This window comes from Parasteatoda tepidariorum, chromosome 5 (assembly GCF_982258835.1).
Source record: "Parasteatoda tepidariorum strain Cologne lab strain chromosome 5, Ptep-v5.0, whole genome shotgun sequence".
NCBI lineage: Eukaryota > Metazoa > Arthropoda > Arachnida > Araneae > Theridiidae > Parasteatoda > Parasteatoda tepidariorum.
The window spans coordinates 70,969,387-70,986,440 of NC_141759.1; the positions used below are offsets into that span (position 1 = coordinate 70,969,387).

At 27.0% G+C, this 17,054-nt stretch overlaps 1 protein-coding gene across 4 annotated transcripts in view; it reads left to right on the forward strand.

The window, feature by feature from the left end:
- Positions 1-15,044, forward strand: part of fl(2)d (Pre-mRNA-splicing regulator female-lethal(2)D) — a 32,136-nt gene extending 17,092 nt beyond the window's left edge. For all 4 annotated transcript variants that reach the window (XM_087164182.1, XM_016055844.4, XM_087164180.1 and 1 more), the window contains 2 exons: positions 12,609-12,763; positions 13,679-15,044. In XM_087164182.1, coding sequence (XP_087020308.1) covers positions 12,609-12,763; positions 13,679-14,634 — 1,111 coding nt within the window. In that variant the 3' untranslated portion in view covers positions 14,635-15,044. The remainder of the gene's footprint in view (positions 1-12,608; positions 12,764-13,678) is intronic.
- The last annotated feature ends 2,010 nt before the right edge of the window (positions 15,045-17,054 follow it).

The following is a 17,054-nucleotide window of genomic DNA, read 5'->3' on the forward strand; positions in this document are numbered from 1 at the left end:
GATTTCTGAAACTGGAAATTCCGCAGCAGTTAGGTATGCTTGTATTAATCTTCAAAATACTATAAATTAATTTTAATATTTATATTAATCTTAAAAAAATTATCAGAATAACAACTGAATGATCAAATGAACGTTAAGTAAAAATAAATGTGGGAACAGTACTAAATTTTGTGAAATTCTGTCACTAAAATTCATCTGACACTAAATGTTTTATTTACAACATTCTGGATTATAATTAGCATCATAAAACTATAATAATTTTTATTCTTTGGTCACAATTTTATTCAAAAACATTTCATTTATCAAGTATTCTTATTTGCTATTTATTATCCTTATTGTTATGGGTTCTGACTATTAAATTTTTGTGTTAATTCATTAAATGACTAAATATGTCGAGTGGAAGTGTTTTTTTTTTTCTTTCTTTAATAACTGTCACTATTCTTTAAAATCTGTAAAACCCCTATAACTTTGTTAATTTTTACTATGGAAGAATTTTTTATATATTTTACTTGGATTTATAAGGATAAATTATTCATTTCAATCTCTAGTCAAATATGGCTATCATTTGTTACTAAGATGGCTTCCGATAACTATGAAAATTGACAAAATTCATGTAAGAACCTATTAGCTTTTACCATGGAACTATTATTTTTATATCTTAGTTTTATAGATGAAGAACGTTGTTCATTTTTAACAATGCAGGAGAAATGTCAATTTTTACCTTAATGAACACCAATATTTAGTTTTTTCTATTGTCGTTACTGATATTGCACTCTTTTTTTCTCTCTTTATTTTTCAATTTAATTTTTAAAAATATATTTCCAAAAAAATTAAATAGAGAAAGAAAATAATGTCATGACTGCACAACATGCCGACTGTTGATGTATGGCCCGTAAGATCTTCTAAACACAATAACATCAACAAAGAAAATTTGAAAAATAAAGCAGTGTCAAAATTTTTGGATCGAACATTTGCATCATCAATATTTAATTTGTTGCAATCAATTTGCACAGATTGTAATGCAAATCTGTTGTTCCTTTATCGCTTTTCCAATGGTAATTGCTTTGAAATTCAACATGATTGTTAAAAAACTAAATCTTTTTAATATGATACTGCGATATGCCAGTTTCGAATTTGAATATATCTTTAAGATCCTCTTTATTTTTGCCAATTTTTTCATTAATTCACTTGTTTTTCAAAAAAAAATCTATAATTTTTTAAATTTTTTTTTATGTTACAACTGCTAATTTACATGTGCTTTTTAAAATCTTGCTACATTTAATATGATATGATAAATCGTGAGTAATTTCATATGATGTAATTTAATTTTTTGTGAATATTAATCGCTCATTTAATTGATACTTTTTGACGTTATTTTCGCCAATTGTTGCTACGCTTTTTCACATACTTTTAAAAATCCAATATTTTTATCAACAGATTATTAGGATACTAGAGTTTCTAACAGCACATTTAAATTATCACTTTTTGATGTGCATTGTTTGTGTTGATTTCATCTTAATTTTCAACGTGATTTTTATGATCCAGCTTTTTAAGAAGGATGTTATTAAAACACGTGAGTTTCTAAGCACGCTTTTAGGTGATCACTTTTTAAGAAAACTTTATGCCCATTACATAGTAAATCCAATTTATTTTCCCACCATTTTTTAGTCAGTTAGCACCTTGCATTTCCATGTGATATGTAGAATCCTGTTATTTTAATATGTTATTGCAACATGGAAAGTGGGAATTTTCAGGCTGCTCACTAATTCTAATTTATTTTAAATTTTTTGTAGCTTAGGAGTTTTTTTTAAGAAAAAACTGAAGAGAAAATGTTTCTTATTTAAAATTCATGAAATCTCTATTAATTCAAAAAACTGAAAGTATAATGCCAAATAAATATGTTTTTTTTTTATTATTATTATTACAATTTATGTAACTCATTTCAAATATGTATTGATTTATTTTTATGTGCTTTCATTCTACAAGCCTTGCAGTTTTTTTATTTTTTGTTAGAATTTATTTTTAATTGAACTTTTGGAAATGATTTTAAAAAAATAATTTCTCTTTCCCCAAAAAAAGGGAAGGAGCATTTTTTTAAAAAAGTATCTGTTTTTTTGTCATAATTAAAAGTATTTAATTTTTTGTAAATATGTTACCAATCTAATTAAAAAAATTTAGTCTTTGAAACACTAATGTTTTTAATAAAAATTATCATATTTGTCATCATCATGTCTAAATATGCATGCGGCCCTTCGTTGTTCAACCTGCTGTGCAAGTATCCCTTCACTCAAAAAGGTTATGTAATATATTCTAAAAAGCGCACTTCATGTTTTTTTTAAAAAATGTGCACTGATAGAGGGATTTATACATTATCGATAAGTCCTCAACATTTTCCTGCTGTTTCTAGTAAGATTTGTCACAACCCTGTAAGTGTCTCTTTAGCTTCTGAGAGATGTCGTGACTGCTAATATGATGATCAACTTCAATCATTGTGGTGATTTTATCAATATTTTCGACGACCCGCCTACCTGTGTGATGTGCATCTTTTAACTTCCAAAATAACAGCAGAATCGAAGAAACCGAAATTGCACATAATTTACTGTTACAGTATCGGAACCATAAACATCATTAACAATTTCAGACGCCTGATTTGCATCATCTTTATCAAAGAAAAACTTTAAACTAACTGAAAAACTTCTATTTTTAACACCCCTATAACTCAACTGAATGATCCATACAAAAAAAATCAAAAATTTAGTGAAATGTCGCCTTATCAACAAACAGAAATCTGAAGTCATTATTTTAAGAAATATCAATCACTACAGCCATCTGCAGAAAAAGTTATGGATTTCTTTTTTCTCAACCTAATATTATACAAAATTTTAAAAAAGACAGGCGAATTATATATTTTACTTTGATTAGAAAGGAAATAAACCTTACTTAGCCCCTTTTGCAGGAAACGATTTAGTATTTGTTCAACGATGGCGAACCCCACCTTTGCTCGAAATTGGATTAGAATTAATTATATTGTAAAATACTGTTACCTATAGTTGAATAATTACAACCAGCAACTTCTTTGATGAAAAAAAAGAAAAATTTGAAAATTAATTCATTGTGCATAAGTGCCACGTATATATGTATAAAAAATCACTTCTTAAAAAAAGACTTCTAAGTACAGCAACGAATTCGGTCATCATCTTTGTGTTATTTTTCATATCTTCAAAATGAAAATTTTTGCCCAAATTTTTATGGATACGTTGAGAGACATTTTGTTATTAGTATAGTTATTATGTTACTTTATATGATTTTTGTAAAAACCTTTTATTATTTAATTTTTAACTAACTTTGTATAAATTTTTTTTAAAAATATATGTTACAATACTCATTATTTTGGTTAAATTATAAAAGTATTTTGAATTATCGTCTTTTTGCCTCACAAGTGGAAGCTACGACTTGAGGTTCACTTTGGGTTATTGGTAATATACTTTAAGAATGTTCTCCACTTAGAATAACAAAGTGCACTATCTAGCCAACTTTGGGAAGAAAAAAAAATGAATTTAACATTAAAAATAATAAAAAATGACACTTTATATACTAGCTAAATTTTCAATTTATTAGCATCACAGTATCTTAGTCATAGGCTAGATGCTTGTCTACTAGACTCTTGGAGTTCGATTCATGCTGTGGATTCTCACTTTATTTCCTTTCATCTTTCTTTTTTATAAAGATTTTTTTTCTGTTTTTAAATTGGTCTAATTAATCAAAATTTTTATATAGTATCTCTTTCGCTTATTGTATCTTTTTATTATCAATATTTTTTGTGATTGAATTGCATTGATAATTTAATATTACAATAAAATAACAATGCTTTAATTATATTTATAAGTAGTGTTTGTAACTGTTCAAAAATTAGATTAAATTAATCTTCATTTATATTTTATTAACAGTAATGTAGATGATAATTATGGGGGGGATTGGAATCTTTCACTGCATAGTTAATAAAAAATTATTGTTAACTTATTTTTATAGTATTTATTATTAATATAGTACTTATTTTTATAGTATTTTTTATTAATAGTATTTTTTAATTTATTTCAGGAAAATATATTTCTTTAACATTCTAAACTATTCTATCTTCTGAAATTTTAGAAACGTACATGTCTTTTTATTGAAAATGGGCCAGAAACTGTTTGTATTTTAATGTCTAGTCTTCGCGTGAATTTATTTTTTTATTTTATTCATATAAATTTGCTAAATTCTGTAAACGCTTTAGTAAATTTTTTACCTGCCTATAAAAATAAATGTTGCGAGATCATACTGGACTAATAGATTTTGGTGGAATCTCTTTTAATAAACTTTTTAGTTCTTATAATCACTGATTATGAATATTATTTTTGAGCATTATTATTTTATTAAACGATTGAATTATTACTGTAATTTAAATATTGAGTAATAAGTTACAACTTTTAGTTGTAACTTATAATAAACTTTTAATAATATTAAATAATTTATTTTTAAATTAATACTATTTCTAAACTCCCCCAAAAAATAATACTGTAATTTGAATATCAAGTGATATTTAATAATTAAAACATGAAAAAATCCTTATAAAAAGAGTAGGAGAGAAGAAAACTAAGCTTATAGTTCTGTACATACCCTACCACTAGACCACTTTGTCCATAACAAAATGAAAATTTAACTATAGTCACAGTGAAGTTAACCTATCTATAAGCATTACCAAGGTTGCAATTATCTGTTAATGAAATTTTCTAATGGTTACCGAAAGACATTTTTTATCTCTTAAATTTGGCATCTTTTGAAAGATAAATATAATTTTTGTTCGATATACTTGATTATAACACTTTTTCTGAATAATTGTCTAATATAAATCAATATTCACCACTTAGATTTATATCAATGCACTAAATTTCCAGGTAAATGAAGAATATATTGATAAGTATCTAGAGAACATAAGCTACAATTACTATCTATTTTAAAAATAACATTCCATAGTTTAAACTGTAAGAAGTAAATTTTTTCCACCCAGAACCTCTTCTCCATCATTCCGATACCATATCAACCTAGATAAAGCATAAAACAGTAATAATCAAAATAATTTCTCATTAATGGTCTGCTACAAGACATTTGGGAAAGTTAAAAATAATTATTAAATATTTACGAGTTAATTTACAAACTAGGATGAGATTTACCATAGTTATTATATATTTTTACTCTATCTTAATTGTTTAACCTCTTAACTTGTGCACTCAAGTTAATTCGAGCACGCTAAATTAAACAGGCCAAACTGTGCACACTCAAGATAATTGGGGCGACATTGTATTTTATGCTGCTATAATTTTTCTCACTCTAATATAATCGAGAATTGAAAATGTGTTTTTTTACATTAAAAAAAAAAGATTTTTTTTGGCCGGTTTTTTTTCTCTAAAAAATTTGCCTTAAGGGGTTGAAAAAATAGAAATGTGAATTAGGCAAAAACAATTGTGTTGGAACTTATAAAAAATTTATATTCACAAGAACGTAGTTTATTATTCAAAAGTATCTGCTATACAAAATTTTATTTGTATACATTGCAAAAAAAATTATATGTATAATTTTTTTTAATAATAATCTGAATTTGATTCTAGAAACGTTTCTATTTATCCACTTAAATTATGAACTTTCCTTTTTAAATATTCTCATTTTATTCGTTTTAAACTGTTTGACACTTCTATGTCGAATCCTCTGTACTCTTTATTTATTTTATTTTTTTTTTGGTGATACCCACAAAAACATACCATGTTGAGAGGCCAACATGAATGAGGTAAAATTGTAAAATGTAATATGTATTTAGATTCTCATTGATAATTATAACATTAGTGCAAATATAGGTTACATACTACTGCGTATATAAATTATACGTTGTAGTATCTAAAATTAGTAAGCTGTTTTATTTATCTGTAAGAACATAGCCTTAACTCATTGACCTTCATTTTCCTGCAAGCTCATAGCCTTAAATAAAACTTAAAAAACATATTGATTGCAATCAAGTTTAGACTAGCTCTATGATAAGGAGTAAATAAAAGAGCAAGATGACCGATAAAAAATGTATTTTTTCCAAGGCAGAAAAATAAAGACTCTCTTCTTTTTAAAAAGTATTTTTTCTTTCAATCATTTTCATTGATATTTAAAACTCTCTTGTGGGCCTGGTTGAGCCCATAGGTTGTAAGATGCTCATCCTTTTACTACAGTCTGATAGTAATGGACTCATGACTTTGTAAAAGGATATAAAATATGGAGAAAATAGATATTTTTTTATCTATATCTGCCACTGAAATAAGAGTTAATTTATTTTAAATAAATTGAAGGTCAAGCAAGCGAAGGTTTCTGAATACAATTGCAGGAATGGGATTTAGATCTTGCATTTGAAAAGTAACTGCATTTTTCACTCAAAAAACAAGAATTTTTTTTCATTGCTTTGCTACTGAGCTCGCATTAATGATAACATATCAAGGAAGGTATCCAAAATGTTGTTTGCCATTTACATTTTTTATAAATGATTCCATTCTAATATTAAAAAATGGTATTTAAGAAGTTTTTCTTATCTCATGGCTTATGGAAATTTTGGATTTCAAAAAGTTCTATTTTTGGATTAACAAATCAACCAATTTCTTTTTATGTTGTATGGAATTGCATTTGTTGATATTTATTTAAATAATTTAATTATCATTCCGTTGATTGAAATTATTTTATGCAAAGTTTGATATTTCAAATGATTTATTGACTTTCAAGAATTCACTCAAATCTGTATTTTTGAAAACGAATATTTTGTCTTCCGAATTGAATAAACAAAAGTTTCTTGAAGTTATTTGTGAAAGCATCTTATTCTGCCATATACATCACCATACTAAAATAATGCTCTCAACTTGACTACGATACACGTCCTTATCTTTTTAACTAAGTTTAGATATAGTGCACTGTTCTGAAAAGACCCTTCTGATGCAAAAGTACAGAAATGAACATAGCTCACTGTTTTGTCGCGAAGAAAGATTTTTTTAACTGAATTTTTAATTAAGTATTTTTATATTTAATCTTCTTACTTTACTATCTAGTATATTGTGTAATTTGTTTGCTCATCTTGGCTAAGGTATATTGTCCATGGCCATCTATTTTAGAAACAAAAAATACAGTGTTTCTTTTAAATATTTGTAATGACTTCTGAGGAAATGTAAATGTATTTTTTTATATATATATTTATGTAATAAATAACCCAGCCATATGTTGATTTAAAGCAATAAAAATTTCTCCATGTCTGTTATTTTGAACCGAATTGGAAGACAGAGAAACTTCGAAGTCAAAAGCTTATGCAAAGGACTTGGTGAATGAAAATTACACACATTTGTGTTATATGAAGAAAAAAACTTTTCATGTCAAGAAAACATGATTCATTAGACTTGTTTATATCTAGTCTGAGTTGCCTGGAAAATTTAAAGTAAAATAGGTTACATATCAAATCACTAAGAAAGGAGAGAGCCAAAAAGTTGTGTTCAAAAGTAATAATATAATAAAACTGTATTACAAAATATGTATTAATATGCAAAACATTTATTGCATATTCATAATTGGCAAATAACATTTTGGATACCTTTTTTTCCTTCTAAAATTTTATTAAACCGTTCAAATGAATGTATGTCATGTGGATCGATTTTCAGATTTACATTTAAAAATATATTTTCAAAAAAATGAAACTTCTTTTAATCAACTTGGTGAAATAAAACTTGCTGTTTTTTTATTATTATTATTATTTTAAATTCATTCATTCAAAGAAGAGATATAAAACTTCAGAAATCTATTTGTAAATAACTTAATTTCCAAAACTTTTCAATGCTGCACTCACATGACTTTTGAATCATGCAAATGCAATAGGAATTTTAAGTAATGCTAAAGATTTTCTTAGCAAAATAATATTTATATCTGAACATCACATTAAATTTCCTCATTTTATTATCAAAATCATGAAGAGAATATTACTGCTGGTAAATAATAGGTAGGCACCTGGTGGCTGAAAAACTAACGCTCCACATTTTCATGTATCAGATCCGGAGTTCTGTCCTCGAACTTTGGCAAGGTTAACTCAGCCTTCCATCCCTTCAGTGGATTGATAAAATAAAAACTAAGCATACTTAAAGATTAAACGTCTGGGGCTCCTATTTTGGCTGACCACCCAACCAGAACATCTGAGCTAGTTTGAAATAATAGCTAACATGTAAAAATGATTATGCTGTGTGATAAATTTACAAATTTGAATCTTTTTTTATTAAAAAACGTGACTTGCTTGTCCAATAAAAATACTGCTTAATATTAATACCTTAATGAATTTTTGTAATATAGTTAGATATATTAATATATAAACCCACACTTACATTTGCACTGATATAAAAGATTGTGTTATAGCTATTAGAAACTATCTTTGCTGAAAAAAGTAGATTGAAATAAGCCTTTTTTGATGAAGTGATTAAAATAAATTTGTATATGTAGTACTTAAACTGTATTGATTAGTTTTGTATTGGCATACTGGCAGACAAACCCAGGTCAATTTAAATTAATGCTAATTATACGTAAAAATCTGGTTCCTTTTAAATAACTATTTCATTGTAAGTAAATTTAGTTTTTATTAAGCATTATGACGTTTATTTTGGTTTTTACTTTTTTGAGAGGAGAGAAGATAAACAACTTAAGCATTGAAAAGTAACATCTATTTCCAACTTCCAGTCTGGCCTTTATCTCTGGGTTTAATTTATATTTTAAAATTCTATTACCCTTTCAAAAGTAGGTTCAGTATTTACTGAACTTGCAGTTGATCATTTCCCTCTGTACAATATATCTAGTTTTTTCCCTCTTAACTGAAAGTCTTTGCCATCCTTTTTAAAATGTTTACTCAAGAAATCTCAATTCTTTGTTGATAATGTTTATATTTTTATCAATTTTGTTATTTCATACCTTTCTTCAGAAAATCAAAATTATTGGATTTCCATTCACATTAGCCAACCATTTATGCATCCATTCGCCATGGCTATTTCCTTTATTTTACTTATTGTTTTATACTTAGAAAGGAATCTCTGTCAAAATACTCTTGATATCCAAGTGCTCCCCAATTTTATATATGTATATATATTTAAATGTCAAGTTAAAGGATCTTGTTGGGCAGAATTCCATTAGCTTTAAAAATAATGGCTGGTTATTACTTATGTTATATATTTGACTTTTATTCAGTTTGATAAAAAAAGAAATTACAGTGTAATTAATTTATAAATCTATTGTAAAAAAATTTTATACAAGCTAGAAAAACTTTTATCACTTGCATTGGTTACTTTTGACTTTGACAGTTTTCATCTAACTCCACTTGCAAATTTTATTTATCATCAACATCAGTGCTCCTCAACCTTTTAATCTCTGCAGACTGATAAACGTTTGATAATTTCACTGATCAACATGAATGATACATTTACAGAGTTTAAAAGGAGTTCAAATTTTAATTCCATGTCAAATTTTATTTTGGGAATACTGAAAGAAACTATTTTATTTATGCTTTTTAATTGATGCAAGGGAAAAAGAATCTAAGTACTGAAAGTTCATTAATATCAAATTCTTAGTACAAAGTATTTCAATGTGAAGTTTGTCATCTAGTTTTGAAAATTGTTTGTGTGCCTAAATTTTGAAAATCTAATGCATAGCTGCCAACTCTACTGGATTTTTCCAGTTTCTCCTGGTCTACTGGTTTTATAAAAATTCTCCTGGTTTTTGTACATTTTAGAAAACTCCCTAAAATTGAGTCAGTTTCATAAAAATCCCTATTGAAATAGAATTTTTTTATAGATTATTGCTTGAATATTTGGAAATCCTCATTTATAAAAATCAGTTTGAAGCTTTTTTTGTTCTAAAATGTTCAGTTTATTTTTATTCAGAACTCCCTTTATTACATGTATTAAAACATCTTAATTATTTTGTATGAATTATATGCTTATTCAAAATTACAAGTAAACATAATTCACAACATTTCAAGCATATTTAACGCCAATTGTGACTGGAAAAATTGCAGTTTTTCTATTTTGATGTCTCTAAAATTCCCTGTGTTTAAAATATTTAGCACATTTTGCTACAGTTATCATGAAATTTATATTATTTTGTAAAATCTACTGGATTTTTGTCTATCTATGTTGGCAGCTATGCTAATGGTTAAGAGCTGAAATCTATAATACTGTGATCTTTCATTTTTTTTCTTTCTTTTTGATGATCACCTTACCTAGAGTTGATATTCTTTAGTTTTAGCATAGTTTAGTGGAGTTTTGCTCTTACATTCTTATTCAATTCAATTTTGTGTCAGTTCGGCAGCAATGTATAAAATTGTTTAAAAGCAATATTTCTTAAAACTTCCTAACAGAATTGTTTGTGGTTTTTCAACTTAATTGGGGAGAATGTATTAAATTACAAGAATAAATTAATTTTAAAGGTTTATTTTATGTTGTAAAATATGCTTAATTTATGTGTTTTACAATTCTCTCTTTATAAATTAAAATGCATCATATCGTAGAGGACACTTCAAAGGTAGATTAATATTTTTCTAATTGTATAAATAATATTCTGCGAAAACTTTTTGTCCCTTATTACAAATAAAATTTTCTTGTGACTCAAAAACAACACCCATATTTTTGCCTATCTAACTCCCATGCTTCCTTTTAAAATTCCTATTTTTTTTATATTGATTGTTTGTTTTTTTTATAAATTGGAAAAAAATTTTAGACACTATTTTGTTATAAATTTTGTCAATGCTCACTGCATAAAAACAATACTATATTTATACTCTTTCTTATGCTAGATTTTCTTGTTCATTCAGAATATCACTTGAAAATTTCAGATTTGATAAGTGTGTATGCTTTTATTTATTTACCAATATGTCCGATAAATATTTATTATTCTTAAATTTTTGTGATGTTCAAAAGTTAAAATTATGAAGAAAGCACTTGTTCTACTATCTTTTATTGCAATCAACATAAAAGGGTGAAACAGCGAGCATAAAATCGCTATTTTGTATTTAAAGTTGTTAGCTCATTATGAAAATTGATGATTGCATCATTATGAACAGTGCTTTTATACTGTTTTAATTTTATTTTTTAAGAAAAAGGAACTTTAGTCACAAATTGACAATATTTGAAAGAAAGCTATAAAACTTCCAGGTTTCTAAATTTTTTTTAATTCGCAAAAAGTCATAGCCTTTTTAACTATATTGGTAAAGTATTCATTTGAAAAAATATTTATTTACTTAAAAGCAACCATCTGGAATTTTAAACTTGTTAAGTTATTTAGCATAATATTATATTAGTACATTATGTAAAACAGCAAGTTAAATATCATTATTTTGCTTTTTATAACAGTAGATATTAATGTTTTTCTTGTACATCACATTTAGAACTATAATATTTTAGGGTTTAATTTATTTATATTGTTTTCTAATTAGAATTTAAAATGTGGATGTAAGAAATAAATAAATCATGTTCCAATGATATATTTATAAAATAATATAAATATATTTATAAAAATAAATATTTCCTTGAAACTTAATTTTTTATTAGGGAAATGCAACAGTCTCTTATTGGTAAATGATAGATATGGCTGATTTTAATTGAAAAATCTTTACATTAGGACAAAGAGCTTTTAATATAGAAAATTAGTAAACCTTAAATATGTTGTGTAACTTTCCTATTAAGATAGGGATTGTTTAAAGGTCTTGCTGTGTAGAAACGGTTGTCAATCAAGAAGAAAATCTTCGATCAGCCTTAAACTGGATAAAATTCAAAGTATGAAATAAATATTGCTCCATTTATCAACAAACATGTTTAGTAGAAGAAATGTTACTTTTTTTAATTGTTTTCATATGTGTGTAATAAGATTTAAAATACAGAAAAGCATTTCTTTTCAAATAAAATAAAAGAGCAGAGTATTTTTTAAAATGTATTTTTATCACTACTTAATCCAATATCATAACAAATAGTGTAGCTTTCCTGTCATTTTCCTAACCAAGTGAATGCAAAATTATGAAAAAATTTCTCTTGAATTATTTAGGACATAGAGATTTCTTCCATAGAGAGCATTCCATAGAGACATAGAGAGCATTTCTTCCCTCAATTAAGCAAATTTATGTTTGTTTTAACACAATTCACGTTTGCCTCTGCTTCCACAAATAGTATTTCTAAATTTTTCTATTGAATATTAAAAAAAGGTTTCAGGTATCCTTATTTTCATACAGTTTCAAAAATAGTTTTAGAATTCTCGGGGTAAAATTTTTATCATGCTTTGTTAAAAAAAAAATTTAATATTGTCTTAGAAATTATTTTTATAAATTGGCAAAAATAATTCCAATTGCAAGCAAAGAAAAGCTGTTCATAATAGAGAGATTTCCTTGGTCCGCTACTATCAGCATAATTAGTTAATAAATAATTCATGTCAATATATATATTTTATCTGAGAAATATGAGCATTTACGGTAATAATTTGCTTGTACTTTGAAAATAATATGTGTAACGAACTATAAGAAATCATAATTTCTTTTTTAGCAATACTGGCAAGAGGTTAATGGCAAAGTGTCGACTTTTATACCAAGAGAATGAGGAACTTGGTAAAATGATATCATCAGGAAAAACTGCTAAACTTGAAGGAGATCTTGCATTGCAAAAAAGTTTCAGTGAAGAAATGAAAAAGAGTCAGTCAGGTAATCTAAGATGAGTTAGAAATGTTTAACTTATATGCTGAAATACCAAGGAATTAGAGATTGACAATGTTATACAAATTGTGTGACATTACACATTATTCATGGGTAGATTATTGCAGTGACTGCATATATAGCTAGTTTGTTGTTACTCCATCGTTTTAATTGCAGGTAGTGGTTGAAACTTTTAATTTAGACATCTTTGATCATGAACCAAAAGTAGGTGTGAAAGCCACAAATAATATTACTCATTTTAAGTTGGGAAAAAATAAATGGCCTTCACACAAGCGGCAAACAAAAACAAAACAAAAATTTTAAATATATATATATATATATATATTAACTATTCTATTTGATTATTTACATAGAAACTGCTTCTTTCGCTAGCTAATTTAAACAAAAATCTTTCTGTTCTCTTTGTTGCCACTCAATACAAAATAAAAGTGAATAATTACATTTTATAACTCTCTATAGATGGCATACAACATTCTCTTCTCTTGAATTTTATAGCAATTTGGGGACAAAAACTGTACAAAATGTATACATTAAAAAAATATCATAAAATAAAAAAGTGTAACTATAGTATAATTTAAAAGAAATTAAAATGCAAGCTGCTTTTTATCTATTCTACCAATTAAGACAACATCACAAACTCTGATTTGGTCAAGATTTTTGGGAATGTTTTTAAAATACATTTTAATGAATAAAATGAAGCAAAGAAAACTATTTCTAAATATTAATTAGTGACTTAATAAATTGAAGTCCATATAATTCTTTATAGATTAATATAGGATAGAGAGGGGGGGGGAGTTAAATTTGACTCCAAGACAACTGCAACTGTCTTGTGCATGTTAAAACTAAAAAAGCTTTGTGTTTCCTAATTAAATTATAATTTAAATTTTTATCTTTTCTTTTTAGAACTTGATGAATTTCTTTTGGAACTGGATGAAGATGTAGAGGGAATGCAAAGTACTATATATTATTTGCAACAGCAATTACGAGAGGCTAAAGAACAAATCAGCCAACTTCAAAAGGATAAAACTGGGTCCACAGATCTTTCTAATTCTTCTCCTCTCAGCTTAAGCCAGCTAGAAAACACTGAAAATGGTTATAAAACACCAGAGCCTAACTTCATTTCTAATTCAGATACTATGCCAGACTCTTTATCAAATGATATTAATGAACTTTCAATTGAATCTAAGGTAAAAACTGAACCCCATTCACCTTATGAGAAAAATCTATCTGATTCTGAAGAACTTAATGATGGAAAAGCTTCACCAGGTACTAACATTCCTATGCAGACAGTCATTGTTAAAAATGAAAGGACCCTTGAGTCACCTGTTAGTATTTTGGACAAAGATTTTAAATCTGTAATAAAAAATAAAGAAATTATTAACCATGATAAAAATGTTCCTGAAGAAAAAATAAATGAACTAAATTCTGCTATGGATACCTCAGAAACTGCGCTTGTAATTACGAACGATCATAATTCAGAACATAATAAAGGAGAAAATCTTTCTAATAACTCTAAGCTCACTGAATCGCAAAACAAAGCTACAACAAACTCTAGTAAAAAGGCGCCAGAAACTGGAAAAGGGCGCAAGAGGACTAGACCGCGTACACCTGTAGAATCGGAAATTATCAAAGATGAATCTTCTTTACCAGTGAGGAAAAGGACTCGACGTCGGGAAGCAGAACGCCTTCAAGCTCTAGAAGAAAAGCCATTGACTGTTGAAATAAACACGGATGCTGAATTTCAGGCAGCACATACTTTAGCGTCATGGGCATCAAAACAAGAAAGGACAGAACCTGACACAGCATGTAGTACTCTTGGAAATGGTGAGCTAAAAAAAGAGGATAGTGATATTAAGTGAAGTATGGTTTTATATACTAGCTATGGTTGTGTTAATGTGTGTTGATTTTAGAATAAGACACATTGCCCAGTCAATAGCTTCAAAATCAAATTTATGTTTTCAATTTTTTTCTCCTTTTTTAGTCTCAATTTAATGGATGTGTCCTCTCAAAGTTGCATAATGTCATATTTTTCATTTTTATATTTTTGAAAAATTTCATTATATTTTAAGTACATACATTGTGTAATACTTAACTGTAAAGTTAAATGCAAAATTTAGCTTTCCATTCACTTTGTCGATTTAAGATTTTTTTTTCTTCTCCCCCATAAATGAGTGTATGTCTGTTTTCATTTTGTGAAGACTATAAGAACGTCATTTGTTGCATTAAAATTTTATATGAAACAAATAAAAAAAATTAGTTCTTTTGCCTAGCTTACTTTTTCATGTTTATTTAATCATAATTTGTTTTATGCATATTTTGTTTAGTTATATGAAGGAAAAAAAAGGAATAGTTATATGAAAGGCACAGTCCAAGTAATGATTTTATTTTTTATTAAAGAATGTAATTAGCACAAATTAAATTGGAGGAAAGTGAATCACTATATGAGGAGGTTGCAGTTTTTTAAACTTGTACTTCTCTGTATATTGTTAGAACTCGATAATGTTGTTTATGGCTCATTATGTGAAATTCACAAAGAAAATAATTGTATTATGGGTGCTATTCAAAGAAAAATTCTAACTTTTTGATGATATTTCCTCCACTTAAATTGATAGATATATTTCCAGTAGGTATGTAGCAATGTTTTCATTGCTTGGATAAATTTCATGGAGAGGTCTACATGACATACTTTTGTTTCTTAAAAGAGCTTAGATAAATGAGGATAGATAATAAAAAATATATATATATATTAATAGTAGTACGGTGAAACCTCCAGGAAAGACCACCTCTATATAGCGACCACTTATTTGAGGTACGGAATTTTTCTTTAGATTTTGTGGAGAAGAAAACCTTAGGGAGAGACCATTGAAATCTCTCCCAGCAACCTGGCAAACATCTGCGGAAAAGGTTGAATAAGGAAGCACAAAAAATATCAAAAAATTTAACAGAACAAATAAGTATATTAAAATGCATTCAAAATATTTGTGTGACACTCTATCTTGAGCACTCTTTTTGAAAATACAACCTCAGGTTTCAGTCAGAGTGCACTAAAGACGATGCAATCAATGATTTACTTCAGTGTAAAAAGTTTTAGAAAGAAATGTTATTTTGGAAAAAACAACCATCTCAAACAAACAAACCTCTTATCTTTTAAAACTAATTTTTATGATATTAATTTAAATGCAAACTAAAACAAAAAAAAAATTTTTTTTATTTATTTAAAATAGCATAAGCATTCATAATTGGTAAATTTGTTCTTACACATAATTTTATCAGTTGGGATAATTTTTATAGATGCTAAATTTTATTCATTGATCCGCCTTTTCACAACGCCAATGAAACTGCATGGTGCATAGCGTTTTTAAAAGGTGCTTATTTTTTAAAAGCCCTTAAAGGTGCTTTTAAAAAGTGCTTAATTTTCCAAAATCAGATATTTTTCTAGTCAACGTTTTCACAATTCATTCAACAACAGTCTGTTTCGGCATACCATCGGTCCGTAACATATGATAGCGCCAATCATGTTACATGCTTGATCAAATACTTGGGAGTCTATAGTCAATGGAGGTAACCTCTAAGAAGACCATTTTACTCTGGAACGGAGAGAGTGGGGGCTTCCAAGAGATTTCACTTTAAATTAAAAATAAAAAATGTTTATTGAACCATATCCGCAGCTATTTCATAGATGTCACATTGGCCTAATTTTTGAGGGGGGAAATTACAGCAAAACCTCGCAACAATACAAATCAATATAATGTTGTAAAGGGATATATTGTTATGTCTAGAGCCTACATACTTTGGGGACACAATAAGATTTTTTTAAAATTTAAATATTATATATGTATTAACTATGAATATATCTATATATTATATAAAAAATTAATTTTCTGAGTGTTAAATATTAAAAAAAATGGAAATAAATTAAAGAAAATAAGATCGTAAACATACCTGAAAAACATTTTTATTGAAAATAATCTGATATTTTTGTTTGTTTATTCATTTTTTTTACTGTCAAGTCAACCAACACAGTATGCATTGATGTCAAAGCACTAAAATGATTTTCGTTTGTGAGTGGTGCTCCAACCACCCTCCATTGAAAAAATTTTCTTTCAGTTGTTAATGTGATGCTTGTGGTCATTTGTGACTCATGATCAGCTTTTAACATGGAAATTAAATCAGATAGGAATGTTACATCTGGGACTTAATACTAAGAATGGAAGCTCTTGGGGTGGTCAGCACTGTGTCTTCTCTTGTCAGAAAAGATGATAAAATAAGATTCTTTTTT